Consider the following 24,332-nt stretch of genomic DNA (forward strand, 5'->3'; position numbering starts at 1 on the left):
AGAGCTTTGGACTGGGGAAGGCCTGAAGAAGGCCAAGCAAGGGGACTAAATAACTTGAACTGAAAGAGGAGGAGTGAAAATAGTGGATAGGTAGTGAGTGGTCATGGTAAGGAATTTGAAAAGAAGAAAAAATTTTAAAGTACTAAGGATTGAACCCAGAGCCTCCCACATGCTAGGCAAGCTGTCTACCACTGGGCTATATCCCCAATCTTTTATTGTATTTTTATTCATTTATTTTTGAGATTGGGACTTGCTAAATTGCCCAGGCTGGCCTAGAACTTGGGATCCTCCTGTCTCAGTTTCTGGAGTAGCTGGAATTACAGACATGAGTCAGCACACCAGGCAGAATTTTGGATTTTAACCTAAAAGAAAATGTACTTTTAAGTAGAGGAGTAATATGATGAGATTAGAGCTTTAAAAATCTCCGTTTGGCAGCTGTGGAGGAGAATGGCTTGGTGGGTCTGGGGAGACATTTTTGTATGTAGTTAGGAAAAAGGATGATGGGCTGAATTGGGTGTTCCATTCAGGTGGAGAGCTGTCAGATTTACTATATTTAGAGAAGCAAGAGAATTTGGAAATCAGTTGTGGCAGCTGGGAGAGGTAGATGAGTTAAAGATGTCAATCCAGGTTTCTGCTTGGGCACATCAGTGGATGGTGGTGCATTTAATAAGGTGGGGAAGAGTTCAGGTTTAAGGAGACATTATGATTGAAGTCCTGTAAGCAACCCAGCTGAAGGATTGTGTAGTCCCTTGCATGTGTGTTTAGAGGACACCAGGGTGGAGAGGAACATGTGAGAGTTTTGAGGCTTACATTCATGGATGTTCGAGTACACAAAGAACAGAGAAGGCAGATGAGCTTCATCTCAAGGATCTCTCAGGTTTAAAAGCCCTGCCTGGTCCCAGTGTTGGTGGTCAGAGTATTTCCTTCCTTCTTTCTCATCATCCACTCCCTGTTAGGGGTTCAGAAGCAGCTTTATGTAGCCCCCACGCACCAGTAGACACTTCTCTGCTGGCTCCCAGACTGCGGCTATGACTTGGAAGGCAAAGGATACAGGCTAACCCTGGTCTAAGACACAGTCACACAGCGCTTACTCTCAATTCAGGTCTCCCTCTCAAGCAGAGCTCCTGGAAGGGTCCAGCGCCGGGTCGTTCGATTTGCCTTATTTTGGCATCGTTGTATGATGAAGTTGTTACAGTCCCCTTTAACCTGATTTCACCGTGTAGACATGTTGGGGATGGAGCACAAAAGGGGGCTACCTGTGCTCAAAGGAAGGGGCCGCTTGCAGAAATGATTTGAAAAATCTCAAATGCCAGGAAGTGGATGGAAGGGAGGGAGATTTTTCCAGAGGGGCCACTACGGGGGATGAACCCTTTGCTTATTCCCCAGGACTCTGGCAGGGGGCGGGATGCAGCCGCGCCCACTCCGCTGCGCGTCAGCGCGTCTTCCGGAAACTCCAGGCCCCAGGGTACTCGGTTTCCCTCTAGGTTCCGGAAGAGCCGGCGCCGCGGGCTGAGGGCGCAGGGCCTCCGGGAGGCAGCTTTGGCGGCTGGGGCGCGCGGAGGGGCGGGGAAGTGAGGGAAGTGCTTTGTTCCCGAGTTGGTTGTAGTGCCTGCGGGCGGCGTGCGCGAGTGGCGCGGAGCCCGGGTGTCGCCCGCCCCCGGGGAGAAGCGCAGGCTGAGCGCGCGGGGGCGGGACTGCAGCACCTGGGAGAGCTTTGGATCCAGACCCCCTGGCCGCAGAGGTGCCTGGCCAGGCGCTGATCCCAGGCAACTGTGGCTCCTGCAGGATCGCTGGGAGCCAGACACATCAAGGCACAAAGGCTGGAAGGATGCGGGAGCCAGCAAAGGGAAAGCGAAAGCCGCCCACCAGGCCGGTGACGGGGTGAAGGCGTCGTGCTGCCCTCCAGACGCCGCCGGTACCGGGACCTGCCCCAGTTAGCCTGCTTGGACAAACCTAGCGCGCCGTAGCCATGGCTATTGCCCATCTGGCCACGGAGTACGTGTTCTCAGACTTCTTGCTGAAGGAGCCCACCGAGCCCAAGTTTAAGGGGCTACGGCTGGAGCTGGCGGTGGACAAGATGGTCACATGCATAGCTGTGGGGCTGCCGCTGCTGCTTATCTCTCTGGCCTTCGCGCAGGAGATCTCGATCGGTAAGGCCCCTGGACGGGAGAGGCGGCCCCAGGCTGGGCCGACGTTATCTAGGTCTGCCCGGGTCTGGTGAGATGTGATTTAATTTCACAACCGCCTGAATCTCAGCAGGCCTCTGGAACAGCTTCTATTATCAATGGACGTGAAAGTTGGGAATAAAGGTGGCCCTAGTTTTATGGTCCGAAGCGTTCTTTGCCCGCGTGCATTTTTATCCGCCTTGACCCTGTTTGCATCCCCACTGATCGGACTGTGGCATCCTTTTGACTGAGGCCCTTGCCACCAGATTTGCCCCAGGACAACTGTTTCCCCCTTTTAAACCTCTCCCCTCAGTATTTGTTAAGTCACCTGTAATTTTGTGCCAGAGAGGTTCCTGAGTGGCCAAAAGTAGGATGTGAAGACAAGTGTTTCATGAAAAGCCTGTTCTCCTTTTTATTGTTTTACATTTAATTGATACTTATTTTAGTTCTGTAGAGTTGTGAATGATGGAAAATACTGCACTAGGCAGGTGTTAGATCCTTCACTTGGAGGGCCTTCATATATAGAGAGCGAGATGAACAAATGCCCCTTATGTCAATTCTCATTTTGTCTTAACAGTCCTATGAGATTCAAAAGTCTGGAAGTTTGGACAAGGTCACCTGAGTGACTGGTCTTCCTTGGCAGCTGTCCTAACTTTCAGCACAGAAGAGATTGTCAATGAATCAACTGGGAAGTAGTGTAGGAGGGCTAAAGACTGTTCTAGGGGTGGTCTGGAGGACAGTGGGGCTGGACCTTGTGGAAAATTTATGTCAGAGGATGGATGAAATTTGTATAAGCAGAGGTGAGACTGTTGCAAAGTTTTGAAATGGCAGAGCATGTTACATGTTCCTGGAAGGGATACAGCAACTGTCCTAGCCAAGGCAGGAGGATTAGTCTGAGTTCCTGGAATCTCAGAGTGAGGATGGGCTTGTGTCAGATTGTAACAGAAGAGCACAGACTGACAGTCTCAGGAGTGGGAAGTATTGAGCAGAGGACCGACTGGTTGAAAATAGCACTTAATAAACAATAGCCTGATGATGGTATGCAGGATCTGGATGTGAAGAAGGAGAGAGGTTGGAGTTAGGAAGGTCAGATGCCTTATGGTGAAGCTTCAGTTGAGGTCTTGTGCATGGATGTTTGAAGAGTGGAAGGGAAAGGAAGTGTTACTTCTGAGAGATCAAGGGACAGTAAGAAGTACTTGGGAACCTGGATTTTTAATAGGCCAGGAAGGGCAGAGACTTGTTCAGCTTGTTGTAGGTCTGGATAAATGGATGTGTTGTTCATAGAAGTAGTGAAGTTGAAGCAGGTGTTTAGAGAAAAGGTGGTAATGAGTTTAATTTTGTGATCTGCAGCACTAAGTTGTTTAGTTTGGCAGGAAGTTGCCAAATGTCATGTTGAAATTAAGTTTTTAGTTTTACTAGTCTTTGGGCTGGGCATAGTTAGTCTTCGGGGTTTCCTTTTGCCTTCTAGATGACAGGGAATTTAGCCTAAAGGAAAACCACTAAGTTGCATGGGTCTTGAAGATAATTTCTCCATTTAGTGACTGCTCCTTGAGTGCCAGCTGTGTGCTGAACCAAATGCCAGAGACCAAGGTCCCTGGAATAAATGAGGCATGGTCCGAGTGCTGAAGAAGTAAGTCTTGGGCCCCTCGTCTGGGCAGAGTCAGGAGGGAGATCTTGGTCACTCTGACCAAATCTACCTTCAGCTCTAGTCCCATCTACTAGAGGAACTCTTAAGACATCTGTGCCAGAAGTGCATTAGATACTTCCAAATTCCAAAGAAATGGCTTGTCTGAGAGGCATTTGCAAGGAGGTTGGGAATGGGTTTACCCAGCAAGGGTTTAAGCTCATGCTGTGTGCATAGCACTGCTGTGCTTTGAGGAGGATATGAAAGGATTTTTGAGACAGGGTCCTTTCCCTGTTTTGTGGATATTTATAAACCCCCTGGGCACTAGAATGAAGCTGCTATTAAGTAACATCATTCAGCAGTGTGTGGTTCAGTAACAAGACAAGTATTGAACTCAGGTCCCAAAGAGTGAAGGTTGGCAGGTAGTTTGGTATAGAACTTTCAAGCAAATTCCCATATCTTCTAAAGTGCTTCAGGAATTGCAAGGGAAGGACAGGCATGTGGGATGCAGCCAACAGGATCAGGGAAGTCGTATCAGATATATCTGAGTGTTCATGTACATAAAATGATGAGGGCTTTAGAGAAAAGGTACATAAATTAATATGTGAAATTGGTACATTGGGATCATGTCATGCAATATTTAGTTTTGTGCAGTGTAGCTGTATTCAGACAAGAACAAAACAAAGAAACAAAAGAGAACAATCACAACAATACAGAGTGGAGTAATTTAAATGGAGCAAGCACTTTGCCCACCACATTTGGTCCACGAGCACAGGCCTAGAAGAAGCATGAGATAGCCCCTGCAAACTCCAAACATGGCTTTGCCTTTCCGCTCCTAATAATCATTCCTTCCCTCTTGGGTGTCGAAGACACTCTCATTGATACACTTTACACTTTACATTATACATCACCGTGTGGCTGCCTCCCCTACAAGATACTTAATCTTCTATTGATCCTTAGAACCTGGTGTCCTACATTGCACATGGAAGTCACTTCACAAACACTGGTGAGAGAGTGAAAGGTGAGAGCTTTTAGCATTGTTAACTGTTAATTGTTAGCCAGGTGTGCATGGTGTTGTTCCTTGATATTGGCAGGGTTAGACACATGAGATATAGAATCTGCCTCTCAGAAGCATCATCTAGCAGAGCAGTTGGACATGGAACCCTCCTAATACAAGATTCGTGGGATGTGGGAAATGTCAGGTGTATACTAAAGCCTATGCAGTGGGAGGGCAGAAGGAGGGGTTTCTGATGACTCACAGGAACAGTGAGGTATTCAGGGCAGAGAAGAGTTTGAGTTGAGTTCTGAGGCTGGATTCCAAATATATGGAGCAGTGTGAGCTAAAGCAAGGAGGTGTAAGGTGGCTTGAGCTTGAGAGAATTAGTCTCACCTTAGGTGGGAGGTGAAACTAGTGTATGGCTGCTCTATGTGAAAGGGGGTACAGAAATGTTCCTTGTTTTCTTCTTTGCATTGGGGTGTGTACAAAATTAGAAATGAGAAGATCATCTTTAATGATTCATGTCAGTTTTCCTTTTGTATTGATAAACTACTGCATATAGTAGTAAATTGATTGTGATTAAAAGCACTGCTCTCCACGGCTCTGGCCCTTTTACCTCTATAGCTCACATGGGCCCAGCATGGTGGGTGCTGCCATGGGGCTGCCTGAGAGGTGAGGATTACAGCAGGGACAGAGAGCAGAGGGGACTTTGCTTATTCATTCACTAAATCTTGCTCTCCTGTGAGTTGTAGGTCATCACAGAAGTGATGTGGTTCAGAGGGGCAGAGTGGAGTTGGTGCCACCGTCAAGGTGGAGGGAACTTCTGGTAGCTTTTGAAGCAGCCTGGGGCCATGGCCACTCATTGGTCTTGCTATGCCCTTTGATGGTAAGAATTGGAAGCAGAAACACTCTGGAGGAAGTGGCTAGGAGACTCTTAACTTCTGAGTTGTGGCTTGTGTTTTGAAGCCTATGGGACAGTGGAATACTAACTGTTGAGTTGCATTTAATAACACAAGTAGGCACTTGCTTTGCAAGGCCTGATATTTCTACTTTGCCTTTCCAAAATTCTATGCAAGATCCAGTTGGGGGTGTGTGTGGCAGAGGGTGGAGGGGATTTCATCACACATAACTGGCATACCACAGAAGACAATTTAAATTCAGTTGTGACTCTGGACTAGGGAGAAATGAGAGTTTGCATTTCCCAACCCTCTCCTTTTTCTCCTCTCACCCTGCATTGCATCTTGCATGCGGCAAGATGAATTCAGTAGAAACTTAGTGCTGAGATACCAGAGCACATTAGAGATCCATCCTGGGTCCTTCCTGGAAGAACAGCTGGGCTGAGGGAAAGGAGGGGATGTATATCCTCCTAAAGTCTCAGTTGCTTGGAAGTGCTCCCACTTCATGTCCTTTGGTAATACCATTCTGTCCTGTGTCAGGCCAGGCATGCTTCCTCATAGACATTTGCATCTGATAAGGATCATAAAGGATGAATGTCATTATGGGAGGGAGGTAAGTTGCACCATTGGATCTAGAAGCTTAGATTATATGGCCCATCCCCTTTTGTGTTATTTTTGTGACAAGGGAGGGATCTGTGTGCAAAATGCTAGAGGATTGCACTGTGGAAGAAGGAAGGGTGTCATTCTGTGTGGCACAGACACCACACACCTGCCACACATCTGTAATTGTTGTGGAGACTGCAGGAGGCAAAGTTATACCATCGGCATGCCCCCTCAAATACCTCTAGAAGTGTAGCACATTTTACCCATGGAGAGCGGGAAAAGAGGTCCAGGAAATAGCTGGGTGACCACTTGTTGTAGAATATGAGCATGATTGTATTAAGTGGCCTTCGAACTCTGAAATTCTAGAGGAATATATCTAAACTATTAAAGAAATGAACTCTCTTAAGTTTGCTACTATTCTGGCCTAAATGTTTGCTAAAGCCCTAACCCCCAGTGTGATGATATTTGGAGATGGGGCCCTCAGGAAGTAATTAAATTTAGAAGAGGTCATGAGAATGGATCCCCCTGATGGGTTTAGTGCCCTAATAAGAAGAGGACAGATCTGTCCACAAGTGTGACTGATAGGAAAGGCTTATGAGCACAAGCAAGAAGTTAGTCCTCTACAAACAAGGAAGAGAGCTCTGACCAGACACAGTTTCTGCTGGGACCTTGATCTGGTACTCCAGATCTTAGACTCCAGAACTGTGAGAAAATAAATGTGTGTTGTTTGAACTACCCAGTCTGTGATATTTTGTCATTGCAGCTGGAGCAGACTAAGACAAAATTTTCAGACTCTGAATGGGACTTACGTTCTTGGGTCTTCTGACAAATAGAATCTATAGTGCTCTGGTTTAGGGCTGTGCAAAGCCCAGTGCCTCAGAGACTGCTTTGATCCTTTGATATCCTAATCTGGCATGTAGCTCCAGGAGAGGAGTGCCCCAGATTCCTGCCGGGGTGTTTCTTGCCCTGAGCCAGGCTGGCTGGACCACTGGGGAAAAGGGCATCTAATCTGTTGGGGATCCTTCTCTCCTGTTGCCCTTCCGCACTGCCCTCCCAGTGGGCAGCCTCATTTCTGGACAGAAAGGGATATGGGTCTTCAAAGTTAGCTAGCACTGCTTTTTTTTGCTATCATTAAAGGCATTGGGCCAGGCCCAGTTAGTCAAAGGGCAGATGAAATGGCAGCTGCTTCCAGAACCATAGTTCTTGTGTTTCCTGTAACTGAGTCAGCAGCTGGGAAGTCATCCACTGCCTTGTGGCTGAATTTATGCACATCTTTGGGAATATCTTCGGATTGCTTTTCAGCTTGTACCAACTGGTAAAGCTGGTTGCTTCATTTAGTGGTGTCTGTAAGAGTGGGCTAGTATTTAAGGTCTCATGGCATAGATCCCGTAGAAAAGCACATGCCTACTCATGCTCAGAACCAAAGAGCCAAGAGAAGGATGCATGCTGTCCAGAGAGGCTGCTGTTGCACAGATATTGCCTTGCTAGTGTTCTGTAGTGTTTTTAGTGTACAAGTAGTACATAAATATGTTCTCATGGTAAAGGATTCTTCAATTTCCTTCACCCTGTGCTAGGGGTAACCATTATGCTGTGAATAGCCTTGTCGTTGCCTTTCTCTACATTCATATAACATGTATATATCTTATTTTAATTTTTAAATAATTGAGTCACGATGTCATAGTTTGTTTCCTGCTTTGTATGTTTTGAGGAGCTTTCTGTGTCAGTACACAGGCCTTACAGTTTTATGAAGGGCAGAACAGCATTCCATGGCACATTGTATTCTCATAGCTCATCTAAGCAGGCCCCTGATAATGGGTGGTTACATTCTTTTAAATTACTACTCTCACACATACAGCTTGTTTGTATAAAATCTTTGCAAATGCTTTTTTACTCCTAACTTTGAAAGTAAAAGAGATTAGAACATTATCAGTTTCCAGAAGATGAAATCATTTTCCAGGATGGCTTTGCATTCTTGAGTTCCTTTTTCAAGTAAGTAAAGGAAAACAACAACAACACTGCCTTGTGTTTTTAGAGGGAGTCCCGCTGACTCCCTCTAAATGTAACCTTTGGAAGTCTGGAAGGGGCATTGATGTGCTCTTGGTTTTAAGAAAGAAATTAACCATTTTAGGGTAAAATTGAAATTTTAAGTTGCCCTCTTAAAAAAAAAAACAAACAAAAAAAACCCAAAACTTTATTTTCTTTATTTAGTTTTTTATGTGGTTCTGAGAATTGAACCCAGTGCCTCACATGTACTAGGTAAGCGCTGTACCACTGAGCCACAACCCCAGCCCCCTGAGTTGAACTTCTTGATACAGGTTCTCATTGCATTTGCCCTGTAAGTTTCCCTCCTATAATTAATTGTTGAATTCTATCTCCCCACCCTATAATAAACTCACTAAGGGCAAAGGTCACTTGTAGGCATTCAGTAAAGTGTGTGTAAACATCAAAATGAACAGGGATGTCAGTAGGATTTTACCATTTTTAGATACTGAGTATTAGTATTATGTTGTCTCTAAAAGGAATTTTATGTGTCTTGATAGAATCAGTTTTTTTAAAAAAAATCTCCATTAAAATTACTTGAAAACTCTGTAGTACCATTGGAGTTGACTAGAATAACAGTAATAGAGCAGGAGGTAGGACGAGACAGACAATAAGCAAACATTTTAGTAATTGTGAGAGCAAAGAAAAACAATACTAGAACCACTGAAAAAAGAAAAAATATCTGCAATACCAGAATTTAATTACTTTCGAATTTTGTTTCTGGTGAGGGTTGTTTTGTTTGTTTGGTCTGGTAATTTTGATGAGAGATTTGTGGGGGTTTTGTCAAAACTGTGTATGCATTAATTTTTTTTTTCAATTTCATCATGGTTAGACACAGCCCATCCTTGGAGCAGATAAATATTCATTTATTTTTTTCTGATTATCTTTAATAATTATATTTAAACCTTTACCACTTTAGTCTGTTTCTTCTTTTGATGGGACATCAAAACTGTAGCCAATAATTCCCCCATTGTTATGTATTGGAAAACCCAGTCTTAATTCATTGGTTTTTGGTTTCCTCTTAGGAAAATAAGCCCATTTTAGGACTGTTTCTATTGTGCTGCATGTAAATCTGTTGATTCACATAAAAACATCTGATCATTCTGGTCAGAATAGCTTATACTGGATTGTTTCCAGAAGTGAGGAGGTACCTGGTAAGTTAAATGAACTTTATCATTCAACATCAAATGTCATTCTCTAGAGCAGTGGTTTCAATTTTTTTGGCCCAAGAGCCTTTCACACTTAAAATTTCTTAAGGATTCCAAAAATCTTTTGTTTGAGGGTTTTATGTTTGGTATTTACCATATTAGAAATTAAAATTGAGAAATTTTTAAAAATATTTTTAAATTTAAAATAGTAGGCTCATTGCATGTTGACATATGTAATATATAGAAATGTATAGTGTGTGTGTGTGTGTGTGTGTGTGTGTGTGTGTATATATATATATATATATATATATATATATATATATATATATATATATAAATTTTTTTCTATATTGGGGATTGAACCAGAGCATGTTAAGCAAGCTCTCTACCACTGAGCTATACCCCAGTCCTATAATAAATTTTTATGAAAGGCAGATAACAATGTGATATTATTGTGAATTAATGACTTAGACCTCCTTCTGCAAAGTGGTCTCAGATTCTAAAGTTGCCACACTGCACTTGAAGATCAAAAGCTCTGGAGTCAAGATCCAAGGTGGAGTTCAAAGTCAGCGGGTCAAATGATGTGCACCATTTAAATTTAAAAAGTACTTTCAGAGGCCCTTCAGAATATAGTTTATACTTCTCTATCTACAAGGTGGGGAATGCCCCTTTGTCCACTTCTTTACTGACACTTAAAATCTTCAGTTTCTAATTTGCCATTCTTACTTGAACTGGCATCTCGAGGTCTTGGTTTGTAGTTTCTTATTTACACTGGGATTTCACAAGACATATTTTTGGGCTCTCACAGCCACCCTTAGCCAAGTCTGGAAGCTGCTCGTTCTGTTGGGCTATTTATTCTTTCCTGTTGGGTGTGTGGTCCTGGAGAGATTGACACTTCTTACTTGGCTTATAAAATCCTTTTTCTCACCTCTCTGAAATCCATCTTAACTACTTCTCTTTAACTTTCTTTTTAAGCAAAAAGGTTAACAACATTTTATTTCTGAGCCCTGTTTCCTGTTTAAATTTAGTCAAAGCATAAAACTTTCAAATATCATTTATTATGAAATGTGGAAATACCTTTAAAATGTTTCTTATAAGTATTAACATATTCTTCACACTTGAAGATCTAGCATGAGAGTTCCTGAAGTTCCCAGAAAGCACAGCACTTTCCCATGGGAAGGCTGCTTTTCAGAAGGAGAAACACTCTCTCAGTTTTTCTTTTGCCTGGGGAAGATTCCCTGTCCTCTCTGACAGCCCCAGGTGTTCATTTGAAAGGCAGGCAGTACCCATTAAATGACATAATACATAGAGGCCTGACACATGGTTGATATTCAGTAAATGTTGGTTGACTTAGTACTGAGGATGAATTAAGCTAATACAGTCTGAAGGTACTTTGCAAAAATTATCAGCCTCCAGCAGACCTGAGACAGTCTCAGGCTTGTCTCCAGCTCCCCCTCAGATTCAGGGCCATTCATCAGGCTCTGGAGGCTTAGCTGGAATAAGTCTTGAATGGTGATGACTGTGACTTGCCTCCCTTCCTTTCCCCAGTGTTCTTGGCAGGAGGAGAGCCCAGAGACTGATGGTCATAACATTCTTCTTCTTAATAAGGCCTCATTTTTTTCTAAAAAGCAATCTAAGCCCTGCGTTCTCAGTTTGTTTTCCTTATTGAGCTATTGAAGTGAATAATGGAACAGAAAGATGATCCCTTTATTAACAGCAAGGAACAGCTGTGTGGCCCATGTGTGGGCAGAAGGCATCTCCCCTGAGGTCAGTCTCACCCTGTAACATGAGGGCACCAGATAAAATTAGATATTGCATGCACTCCCGTGGCCGTCTGATTCAGGAACTGTGGTTTCTGCCTGCCTTAAGGTGATGATTCTTTTTCTTCCTTCATTCTTTTTCTTCTCTCCATTCATGTACTCCTTTGTTGGACACATATCTGTTGAGCACTGTGGTTCACCCTAGGATCTATCAGTGAGAAAGCAGACATGGTCCCAGGAGCTTGCCATCTCCCTAGTCATTTCAGAACTCTGGCTGATCAGTGCATTGGAACAAGAGAGGTAGTGGAGGACCTCATCTAGTATGGGGCCTCAGGAATGGCTTTACTGAGGAAGAAACACTGCAACCAAGTGACACATCAGCATGGTTGAGACCTCTTACGAAGAATGGATGTGCTTTTTTTGAGAAACTGAAAGAAAATTAGTGTTATTGGTACCTATTGAGGAAGGGGTAAGAGGAAGTGGTGTAAAAAGAATGCACAGGTGAACAGGAGTCTGGTTATTGAGGGCCTTGTGGGATTTGGGTCTCAGAATTTATTTGGATCTCAGAGGGTTTTTAACTGAGAGCATTTTATTTTTTTAATTTTTTTATTGGTTTTATTTTTTAAAAGTATGTTCACACCAATTTATGTCTTCATACATGTACTTTGGATAATGATGTCCATCACATTCCACCATCATTGCTGACCCCCTGCCCCCTCCTTTCCCCTCCCGTCCCCTCCCGTCCCTCCGCTCTATCTAGAGTTCCTCTATTCCTCCCATGCTCCTCCTCCTTACCCCACTATGAGTCAGCCTCCTTATATCAGAGAAAACATTCAGCATTTGGTTTTTTGGGATTGGCTAACTTCACTCAGCATTATCTTCTCTAACTCCATCCATTTACCCGCAAATGCCATGATTTTATTCTCTTTTATTGCTGAGTAATATCCATTGTGTATATATGCCACATTTTTTAATCCATTCATCTACTGAAGGGCATCTAGGTTGGTTCCACAGTTTAGCTATTGTGAATTGTGCTGCTATAAACATTGATGTGACTGTGTGTCCCTGTAGTATGCTGTTTTTGAGTCCTTTGAGTATAGACCGAGGAGAGGGATAGCTGGGTCATATGGTGGTTCCGTTCCCAGTTTTCCAAGGAATCTCCATACTGCTTTTTATAATAGCTGCTCCAATTTGTAGTCCCACCAGCAATTTATGAGTGTGCCTTTCCCCTCACATCCTTGCCAACACTTGTTGTTTGTCTTCATAATAGCTGCCATTCTGACAGTAGTGAGATGAAATCTTAGAGTAGTGTTGATTTGCATTTCTTTAATTGCTAGAGATGATGAACATTTTTTCATGTATTTGTTGATTAATTGTATATCCTCTTCTGAGAACTAAGAGCATTTTAAAATCATACCCCAGATACTTTGGGGAAAGACTAATTAGGGGCATTGCAGGAAGTTTCAGCTTACTAACTTGTGTGCCAGCAGTATCATATATATCTTGGAATTGCTGTGGTACATTATATGGGGTAAAAATTTATCAGGAACCATTGCTGGAGCTCTGCGGACATGCCTGTCTATTGTCCTGGGGATGCTGGAATTGATTCAGGAAGAACTCAAGCTGGTCACATTCAATGAGTGTGCTTTGAAACTTTATGATCACTTATGAAGCTCGGCCAGTACAGTGGACAGTGTGGAATAAGACTGTGGCTGGCAGGGGTGGACCAGGTGTGGTGTGATGGGGTCCCAAATGGCTCCAGCACTTGGCTCTCACGATCTGGCAAAACAGAAAGTCCTGTCTGCTAAGGGCCTAGCTAGGGCCCTAGAAGGGAACAACTAAGTAGGGATGTCCCAATGGGACATGTTCCTCATGCCTTCCTCTGTCCTTATTGCTAATATTAACAGCCACTGTGTATGTGCTACATTCATTAGGCCTGATATTTTTCTCAGCAGCAATTCTTCAAAACATTTATATTTTTCCACTTTTGAGAGATTGTGTGGAATATGTAGTGGTTTAAGGCTTGAGGTTTGGAGTCAGCATGCATGGGACCTAGTCTAGACACAACACACTTTCAGTGTGAGGCCTTGGACAGGTTATGTAATTCTCTGCGCCCCAGCTTCCTCCTTAGTGAAAGGAGTCATAGAAGAACCTATCTCATGGGGTGGAGAGAATTAAATTAATTAATACACAGGAAGCACCAGAACATACTGTGGAACATAGGGCGCATTCAGTGCATGTTAAGTACTGAAATGCCCCTAATCCTGTTATGACAGAAGATGAATGGGCCAACAGGGGTCAGGAACTGTGCCCAGGCACACAGAGCAGGGATGGAGTGCAGCTCTCATTCCAAGGCCTGGGTTTTGGCCAGTGTTGTGTGCTTTCTACCCTTTGGTTGTACATATGACAGGGCAGTACACTTAATGGCGGGAGCTTGCTCCCAGCTCAGAAGACTGCTGATTTGCACTAGGTCTCTTACTCTGCTTCTATGGGATCTTCTTTCCTACTCTTTGCATTCTTGCTGGGAAGGGTGCTGATTCTGTTAGAGTCCCAGCCAGTCTTACCCCAGCTCAATACTGTAGCCCCAGCTGGTCACCAGAAATACTTGTGCATGGATTACAGCACCTAAAATGTGGAGACAACATGTTCTTCCACGCCACACTGCCGAACCTCCTTGCCACTATTCAGAATCAAGTCTGTGCTTTCCAGAGTGTGGTCCCAGCATGTCCTTGCCCTGATCCCCAGCTGGACTCTGTTCTTCAGACACAGTAGTCTGCTCCCTGTCCTCAACACACTTTCAACTCCACAGACTCAAGGTATTTCTTGTGTTGTTTCCCCAGTCTGTGTTCTCTCCTCTCCTCGCTTTAAGTGTGAATATCTGGTGAGTATCATGGTTCAGCCCTTACCCTCATGCAATGTTTGTTTGTTTTAATCTGTTATCATTAGTAGTTTATTTTTGGCCTCCTCCACTGGACTGGAAGCCCTGGAAGGGTGGGGACTGTGCCTGCTTTATCTTTGAATCCTCTGCATCACATACAGTACCACATACATAGTAGGTGCCCTGTGAATGCTTTTTGAGTTAAGCTCTGCCTTTGGGAAACATCCTTCCCATCTGTTGCCTCTTGTAGAGATGGGAAGGATGGAACCCTTGGGAGGCCTGAACCCTTGGCTCTCAGTGGTTTGCTGCAGGCACAAAGGCCATGGGGTAGTAAATACCCCACTTTAATGGACAGCTTGGAAGTCCCTTTTCTATTTGAGAAAAGAGCTTTTGCCACTTCAGCATCTGCCTCTGTCACGTGAAACTCATGATAGTCTATTTAGATTGCCCTTGTTTGCAAAGCAGTCTCATGACCAGTTGTCTACATAATAGTAACAGTCATTAAGAGTTCTTCTCATTTTGTGTAGTAACTAATGTTTGATTCAGAACTGAATTTAGATGCCCAAGGCCTTCTACTACATAAAAAGGTTTCTTTGTTTCAGGAGCTACAAAAGCTAGCTTTTAAAAGTCATCTTTGAGGGAGAGATGATACAAAAAGACTTCATGAAGTTGAATCTAGTTTCAGGCTGTAGACTTTTAAAAATTCAAGGTCAGCTTTTATGGTACATTTTAGAAAATAAAAAAGTAAATAAATGAGAAATTAAAATAATTATAAATGCACAGAAGAAACAATACATGATATGACAAAGGGACCTTCCATCCATATATCTCCTGGGCTTACCATGGCACCTGACACCTAGAAATAAACATCTTAGCTACCATTTATTGAGCTCTCACTGTGTTCTAGCACTGTGGCAGACATTTCCTTTGATATTTATAGGAATTTTATGAAGTCTTACAAATGAGAAAAATTAGGTTTAGAGAGAGCAAGTAACTTGCTAGGAAGTAAAAGAAAAACCCACTGCCTATTGAATATAATGGGATTTTTTGTTTTTCTTTTGGTTCCAAGGATTGAACTCAGAGGCACTTAACCACTGAGCCACATTCCCAGCCCTTTTTTTATATTTTATTTTGAGATAGAGTCTCACTGAGTTTCTTAGGGCCTCACTAAGTTGCTGAGGCTGGCTTTGAACTTGTGATCCTCCTGCCCCAGCCTCCCGAGCTGCTGGGATTACAGGCATACACTACTGCGCCTGGCTTGGCTCTGTGGTTTTTGATGACACATTTTGGTGAACTTGGGTGTAGAGTTTAGGACCAGGTTGCTGGGAGAGGATGTTGTTGATTCCTGTGTATTGGCCAACCTTGTGTTCTGCAGTGTCCAGTCATCTGCACTCTGCCCTGCTCCAGGTCTGCCTCTACTTTCCTTCCAGGGTATCATGTATGTCCCACACTTGGGGGTGAATCCTAGCTTGGCCAAGTGTTTGATGAGTCACCTAACCCTCCCAGCCTCTATTTCCTCATCTGTAAAATGGGTATAATAGCTAGTTGAGAGGTTTCTTTTGTTGAATTGAATGAGAGTGGCAAACTCCTGTCTCAGTTGAATTCAATAAATACTGTCTCTGTCTCTCTCAAAGAGGTGATTCTGTGCTGGGAAGGAACTTAAAGGTGATCAGTACTTAAGAGAACATCAGAATGATGTGGAAGTCATGTTGGCTCACATGTGATTTTTTTTTTTTTTCCCATGGAGTGGATGATTTGTGTCACCAAGTAACATTGGATGAAGCATGCTGAAGAGGAAGGAATATGAAGTATACCATGATAAAATATTTACATGGTCTCCCAGGGTCTCCTCTTATTCACAGGGAAAAGATGCTTGTGCAGTGGAGAGAGTCCTGGTGGAGGCACTTTAGCCAAATGACTATGGTGATAGATGAGATCAGCAGTCATGGGGGAAACTGTTATCCACTCAGTGACTCCCAAGGTAGTGTCCTGAGGAGGACCCACAGCCTGCCCTTGGGATTACTGCCATTCCAGAAAAGGTAACTAAAAAGACATGACAACTAAATGCAGTGTGGATTCTGATTGAAGAAAAAATAAGTTTCTGTAAAGAATAGTTTGGCAAATCTAAATATAGGTTTAGCATCTTTAATCTGAAATCTGAAACTCTTTGAGCACCAAGATGGAGCTCAAAAAGTTTTAGGTTTTAGAGCATTTTAGATTTTGAATTTTTGGATTACAATAATCAACCAATAAAGTCCATGCAGATATTCCAAAATCTAAAACACTTGATCTCTAGTGTTTTGAATAAGAGACATTCAATCTTTACAGATAGCAAACTGTACCACATATGCTATTTTCAGTTCAGTCTTTGCACTGGATTAAGAGAATGTCCTTGTTCTTAGAAGACCATTCCTTCAGGATTCACAATTCTGATTCTAAAGGGTCATGAAGTCGGCAGCATTTTCAAGTGGTTCAGAAAAATAAAAATAGAATGTATATATCATATATACATAGAGAGGATGTGTGGCAGAATGTTGACGGGGGTTGAAGCTAAACCTTGAATATACATGATGTTGTAATATTCTTGTAACTTTTTTGTAGGTCTGAAAACTTTTGAAAATAAATGTTTAATTAAAAAAAAAAAAAGGATGAGGTAAACTGGGAATGGGAGTGTGCCCCTATAGTCCTAACTATTCAGGCGGGGTGGTGGGGGAGGTGGGAAGATCACTCGTACCTAGGAGTTCAAATCCAGCCTGGGTAACATTGTGAGACCCCCATCTAAAAATAAAAAATAAAAAAGATGAGGTAAATGCAGCACTGTGTAATATCAATATGGCTTTATAAAACTAAAACTTTTTGAGCTTTATGTTAATATCAAGATGGCAAAATTTAAAAAAAATTTAAATACATTCAATCCTCTTTTGCATCTTTATGTATTGTTGGGTCCTTCTGATGCCTAACTTCACACCGTGGTAGACATGGAAATATTACTTGTGGAATGGTTGTCAGGTTTTACTAGATTTATTCAAGTTCTTCTTTTGTGTGGCTTAGACCTTCCTAGTATGCTAAGGAACTGAACTTGCTACCACAGGAAGAAGTCCCTCAGACTAGCCCTTTGTTCCCCAGTCTGTCTGTTCCCTAGATATAAACCAGGTCTCGTGGTGACTTGTGGCTGTCACCACAGTCTAGTTTCTTCTTCTGCTCTGGCACTTAGCAGGCCATGCTCTCCCACCATTGTTCATGGGATTAAGGGGTTCTGGTCAGCTCCCTGCTGAGGCTCACCACCTTGTGTCTTCTTCTCTGGCTGTGGGGCCATGTGGTCACACATCCTGGTCTGTGTGGTTGGTAGGTACAAAGGGAGTTGCTATACTAACAGGGCCTTGTCTAATCCATGAGGGAAGACCTTCTGTTCTGAGACAGGGAACAGCTATTTATTGCTCTGTACAATAGGTGATGGGTTAGTGAAGTATCAGGATTCCTTGGAACTCTAGAAAATAGCATCGATGTGCCCATCTTAGCAAAGGCACAGGTGTTGTTAGCTCTGGTGTGTTCTCTTGAAAAGTCAGCTCAGCTATGAAAAAAAGGGACCCAGTGAACCAGCTTGGCTTAAAGGGAAAGAAAATTATTTCAATTCCGTTTTTTAGTTTGGGCTGTAAAGAGTACTTGTATTTCCTCACTATTTTGAAATACATCTGAGCCTTGGAGTCATTTTCTGCAAAGGAGAAATGGAGGCAGTCATGGATAATTTGGGACTTCAAGGATATATAAATTTTTTGGTATTTAGAGTTGGAAGATGGGTTTAGGTTGAAGTCTGCTGGGAAGGCAAAAAGAGAGGAATGGGGTTCTTTTTTTAGGAAGAAAAGTTATCATGAGATTCTTGTAATTTTACTGTATTTTGTGATGGTTGGGATCTATGAGTATTTGGCAGGAAAGAACCTTCTGGGGCAAATGTCATTTGGTCTTCCTGTGTTGGAGTCAAAGGTACTTTAAGCAGACTCAGGCCTGCTTCATTGTCCTAATAAGGCTTGTTGCTGTTCTGTTGATTTTTAAGAGCCAAACATTACTCATCCCTTCTCTTTACAGCACAAATTCATGATCTTTTTTATGTAATTGTTCTCACTGAACTTAGAGTTTATAGTAGAGCAGTTTTCAAATTTTCCTGGCAGCCTTTAAATAGAGACAACCCTTTCAAGTTCAGTGCTTTGTAGGTTGTTTTATGATGTACCTGGATCCCATACGTATGAGGGGTGTGTGTGTGTAATTTACATTGACGTGTACAGATTTGTTTTAAAAAATGAGATGTTTTGTAGACCCTTAAAATATCATGTAGATACTAATGACTGTTATTGATATAATCATTATTATATTCTCTGTTTTGCCTCTGTGCCTCCCAGAACAGCCACCTCAGAATTGATTCTTTTTTCCCCTCCAAAAAATTCCCTTGCTTTGTTTCTTCTCATTTCCCCCTGTCTGACCCAATTTTCTTCAATCACTTGTGCCTTTTGGCTCATCTTTCTTGAGTTTGGAAGTAAAGATGGAGACCCAAGTGGATATCCCAGCTGTCTCTCACCAGCCAGGGGATCTCAGTGTCTCAGTTTCCTGTCTCTCACGTGAGGGTGAAAGTACACAGCATGGGTCCATCCCATTAGCAACCATGTGCTGCTCCCTGCATTCTCATTAGCTTAGAATAGCTTCCATTTGCAAGTTCTTCTGAAGTTTTCCCAGCTAGTTTACTGTAGCTCACCATTCCTGTTCTTATATTTGTTAGACTTGTGATTTTGTTGGTTTCATTAACTCCAAGGAGGCCTGATTTCTGTGCCATCCCACAGCACTCTCATGTGGAAGCAACACAGAAAACTTGGTGCCTGGGTCCATGCTCTGGGTCCTGGGAGGCAGGGTGGACATAATTGTCAGAGGGCAGCTGGGGTCTTGCTCAGCCCTCAAGATCTTCAGTGCCCTTCTGACCAGCCCAGGACTATAGCAAAAGTAGGCCAGAATCCCTCCTATTGCAGCTAGATAAGAGTGGAGAGGCCCTGTACTGGTGTTGGTGGCATTGAGAAGCCTCTGTCTGGCTCTCTGCTCTCTGTTCCCTGGGTCTTGCTTCTCCTCAGGCATTGCTGCTGTCTGCTTCTCTACCAGCTACTGTGGGACAGCCACAGTTACAGGTCTAGGCTACATGAAGGGCTACCTGGGCTGCCACTCAGAAAGGTGTGACCATGCCCTGGGCTCCAGGTGGAGGTACCTAGAGTGCTGGGAGCCATTAGCCAAGTAAGTAGGTATGACAATTTCCTTGCCAGCGTACCCCATGTTGCAGTGACATTGAATGTACGTGACCTTGCTCAAGGACCAAGGCAGATTAGGGTGTTCCCGGTTTTAAGATAATCGGGTTTAGGGCGTTCCAGGTTTAAGATTATTCCTGCTGGGAATAGGGCGTATCCTGCTGCCTGAGTTCCCCTTGAGTTCTCACGGGATTCAGACAATATATTTTGGAGATAGAAGCCCAGTGGAGGTGGATTTGGGCAGAGAACGTGGATTTGGGAAGAGAACGTGGATTTCCCCAGAACGTGATTGTAGACGGCTGGTGTGAGTTCGGGAATAAAGAGTTGCTGTTTGAATCTACAAGCTGTGTGGTGGCTCGTGATTGTGTGCCCAGCCAGACTGCGGCATTTGTGCCCAGCCAGACTGCGTCACTAGAGGGTGTTTGGGAAAGACCTGTGGTCCAGGCCACTCAGCAGATGTTGTGACTACCTCCACAGGACCCAGTGAACACCCATTTCTACTGCAAGGTCTTTTGTTATATTTAGCCTGATGAATGAGTGTAAAGCCCACAACTGCCTCAACACTTCAGCCAAGTAGGAGTGTTCTTTGTCCTTTAGGGTGTAAACCTGAAACTCACAACTTCTGTGCATTGTGAACAGCAGCGCGTATCTCACTGAAGCTGTTCCTGGAAACCCTGGAGTGCTTGTTCAGCTGCTGCATGGCCTCGCAAAACCCAGGAGTCTGGCTGAAGGCTCTCATGGGGCTGTTTCCCCAAATGCCCAATGGGATGGTGAACACTTGCATGTTAATTGAGACATTACTTATGGTAGTACTTTGAAACTTTTCAAGCACCAGACAGAATTTGTTTGGCACAGGATGGTGTGGAAGTTGAGAGAGATGGGGACGTGTCCTGCCTGTGAAGACTTCTATTACTAGGGGAAATAAGATATGTGTGGGTGTTTAAAGATGATTTTTTGCACATCTCTTATGGCTTCAAAGTTCTGGGGAAGGTCAGTGGGGAGGAAGCTTGTGGAGCAGGTGATGTCTGAGCTGGGATTGGAAAGATGGCTCCTTGAGGTAGCCAGTGTGGATGGGGCATTGTTAGATGATTTTGAAGGTCAAGCCCTCCAGGCCAAGGCAGTAGTGTGAGAAAAGGCACAGGTTTGGAAACATGTCAGACTGTATATGCCAACCAGTGAGCTGTATTGGAGCATTGGTTTGGATTTGTACCCTGGGTTGGGAGGACCTGTGGGCAATGTTGAGCCAAGGGAGTGCCAAGGTCAGAATGGAGTTTTAGGGTGAGTCATCTGGCAGCAGTTTAAATGGGTGGAGTTTAAAAAGACTGGAAACTCTCTTTAGTGGAAGACTACTAGAAAACTATGTAAACACAAAAGTTTGTTTATCTTCCAATTATTATTTTAAGAGTAAATGTGATAGAAGTATGTACTTCTACATAGAAGTACATTTGGAGGCATCAGTCAGGGTGATACAGGTCCCAGGCTTCCCAATCCAGTAGCAGCAGCAGTCACTCTGAAACAGTGCCTATCCATTAGGCAGACTGTTGTGAGTGAAGACATAGTGCTGCTCAAGCAGCATGTGCAGGTCCCTCGCACCCTCTGACTGTGTCCTCCCTTTGCTCTTGCTTTTCACTCTTGTCTTGGATCCTGCCCGTGCCTGGACTTGACTTCCTTGACTTAGTTTCCCATTCAATACTCAGTACTGGGGCTTAATCTGTTTCTTTTCGTAGGTTGTCCTTGACCCTTTCTAGGAAGCTCTCCCCTTCCTGGTGATTTGGAGAAAACACCTTCTGAGACCACCCCATTCCACCAAGACTAAGTCCAGGGACCTCCTCTGTTGTAGCCTTGCTGAAGGGACCAGCCTAGAGACAAGTGTTGAGATGGGTGGAAGATTACTGACTACTCTTGAGCTTTGGTCCCCTCCAAGGAGAAAGGGAGATAGGTTTCTCTCTCCCCGTTAGTCTGGGAAGCTTTAATGTGGTAATGATGGAAAGGACTGGCTGTATCCAGTGAATATTGGTTACCTCCAGATTTGTTTGTTTGTTTGTTTTTCCTGACCTATTCCAGATGAAAAACATTTCCTGAGCAGCTCAGCATGTCCTCAATCTCTCTTTCTCTATATATGTATCTTCTCATCTCAGTTATATTTTCCTTCTTCCTTCTTTGCAAAAACTTTGGTATAAAATGTTTAGCATTTTGTATTTTCTACTCCAAAACTTTGTACCATTGCCTTGAGATCCCATGATATGTACCATTGCCCCTGAGATCCTATGATAGAACTGGAAGCATCATTACCTACAGAAAGAATTTTACTTAATTCACTATGAGAACTTTAAGAACATTTTGATCTGCACAGGCTTTTAGGAAATTCTAACAGCATTGTTCATTTTCATGAATAAGTGTTTGAACAGATGTTCCCAAGCTGGCAGCTTATCAACAATTTTACCAGAAGCTATCTATTTGTAACCTGAGAACTTGCCATCCCCTGTTGTGTTACTGTTATACTCCTAAGCTTGGTGTTGAATGATACATAGGAAGCATTGATAGTCACACTGATACAAAAGCAGTGTGAGGTTAGCCATGAGCCTTGTGCCTTCCTGATTGCTAAAAATGCAGGATCTCAAGTTCTTGAAGTCTATGGCATGGAGGTTTCTGCCAAGGAAGAAGAGGTGCTCAGAGCTTTTCCCATGCACCTCCTCCTACTATAAGCATCCGCTCTCCTGATGACCTACCCTTCACTTCCCTCTTCTGCCATAAGTGCGTAGGCCACACTTCCCCAGAGAAGGTGACTTATTAAGACCTTTTATGTGCCAAAGTCTGGGGGAAGTCTAGTCCCTGCCCCTCCATGGGGTGGGAAGGCAGAATGGCAGGCATGCTCTAGTCTTTAAAGGAATACCAGGAACTACTCATTACTTTACCGAGAAAAGTATGACACCAAGCACCTAGCGGGAATCAAACGCTGTAATAAGTGCTGTCAAAACTGCCCTCCTTTTTTGGTCACCACAGCGAATCTATAATGTAGATGTTAATGTCAATCTCATTTTTTTAGATTCAGGCTTTGGAAGTCTAAGTGACTTAACAGCTATGAGTCACCCAGTTATGAATGGCAGAGTCAGGTTTAAATACAACTTATGTCAAAGCCCAGGCACTTAGCACTCTCCATGCTGCATAGGTTGTGGGAGAGACTGTGCCTACAAGGGACCCAGCAGCTGGTCCCTATGCCTGTGACACACCCACTCCATGCATGCTTGATGTGGACCAGGGAGCATGCTGGACCAGTGGCTGCAAGTGGAGGTTCAGTGCCAGGCCCTGTGCCTGCTATGAGACACAGCTCTGCCCTGGCCCCCCAGGTCCTGTTGGCTAATTTCCTGCCATAGTCTTGCAGGGAGTGGGTAGTGTGGGGAGGGTGCAGGCTCTTGCATTTTAATTCATTCCAAACAATCTGTTTTGCTTCTCAGGTACCCAAATAAGCTGTTTCTCCCCAAGTTCTTTCTCCTGGCGTCAGGCTGCCTTTGTGGATTCTTATTGCTGGGCTGCTGTTCAACAAAAGAACTCTCTGCAGAGTGAGTCTGGAAACCTTCCATTGTGGCTGCATAAGGTAATAGAGAAACTTTCCAATCTGTCCTACTCGTTTTATAGATGAGCAAGTGGAAGCCTAGAGAGATTGTGCCTGTCCACAGCCTTGTGGATAGGTATGGCCAACAGGACTGTTTCTCAGATTATAAAGCCACAGCACTTTCAATTCAAAAGATACCTCAGAGCTTCCTTGGTCCTGCAGCTTTGCATAGCAGATGGGGACACAGGTGCTTTGGATTTTCAGCTCTATAACAGAAGCACCTTGTTGGTCTCTATTACTTTCCATTAATACCCAACAGAATGTCTGGTTCCTAGGAGGTTCTCAGTACATTCTGAATGTTTGAAAGAGCAGGGCTGAGAGTAGCAGAGTCAGGATTTAGCAAAACTCCTTCACCAGTGACTTTTCTGTCACGTACAGGGTATCTTGGAAAAAGTAAGGACCAACATAGAGTTTGGTTTCTTCTAGCCAATGCATTATTGGGGCATTCAGAAGCCCAAAAGTGTGACTCCTTCTGGGAGTGCTAGGTGCAGCATGGCTTTTGGAGTAGATTCCTTTGCTTTCTGATGGGTCCAGGCCTTGCAAGGAAGGAGAGATACTACACAAGAGACATCAATATTAGGTTCTGTGTCCTATAGAGAAGAGGGGCAGGTCAGGAGCTCTGTGGTCAGGGGAGTGCTATGGAGCAGGAGCACATAGAGACTGGAAGCTAAGAACCTGGGCTGGAATTAGCAAGTTTGTGAAGAACATTCTGAGTAATAAAGTAACTACTTTAGGTTTTCTCTGTGCATAGGAAAGGAGGACTTTGTCTTCCTTTCCGCCTGTCATTGTTTCAACCCCTGGTTCTTTTGTCATTCATGAAATGAGAAGATGTTTGTGTATCTTCTGGTATTCTCATCTACTGAGGAAAGCAAAAAATTCTAGCTCTGAAAACTGAAAGACTGAAGTTCTGTTTGACTCTCTCTTGCTTTAAGCTACTGCTGGATGACCAGTCACTGTCTTCCCTTTTGAAAAGAACAATTGCAGTTTGCTGTAACTCAGGCCTGTTTTTCATCATATTTGTTTATTGCATGTAGTTTGGCATTGTGGTGCCCTACAGTGACTCCTGTCTGTATTTGGGTTGGGCTTTTCTCTTTGATGTTCAGCCGAGCCATTGGATGAATCCTTGCCAGCTTTGCCTGGCTTTGTAGCCAAGGCAACATAACATAAGGATCTGTGGCACAAATAGACACAGGTCCTGAAGTTGGACAGCTTTGTAAATCTCAGTCTATGCTGTGGAAATTTACATCCATGTATTAAAAGCAGTTATGGAAATGCAGAGTTGTAACCAGCTACTGTGTTGGGCATTAAGGCAGCCACTGAAGAAGATTG

General features: G+C 43.6%; 1 protein-coding gene across 1 annotated transcript in view; it reads left to right on the forward strand.

Moving 5' to 3' along the window:
* Nucleotides 1-1,509: 1,509 nt before the first annotated feature.
* Nucleotides 1,510-24,332, forward strand: part of Panx1 (pannexin 1) — a 40,436-nt gene continuing 17,613 nt past the window's right edge. Inside the window, exons 1-2 of the mRNA XM_046462388.2 lie at nucleotides 1,510-2,150; nucleotides 22,846-22,985. Coding sequence (XP_046318344.1) covers nucleotides 1,970-2,150; nucleotides 22,846-22,985 — 321 coding nt within the window. The 5' untranslated portion in view covers nucleotides 1,510-1,969. The remainder of the gene's footprint in view (nucleotides 2,151-22,845; nucleotides 22,986-24,332) is intronic.

This window comes from Marmota monax, unplaced genomic scaffold (assembly GCF_021218885.2).
Source record: "Marmota monax isolate L192 unplaced genomic scaffold, Marmota_monax_Labrador192_F-V1.1 WCK01_AAM20220418_F8-fsc00104, whole genome shotgun sequence".
NCBI classification, from domain to species: Eukaryota; Metazoa; Chordata; class Mammalia; order Rodentia; family Sciuridae; genus Marmota; species Marmota monax.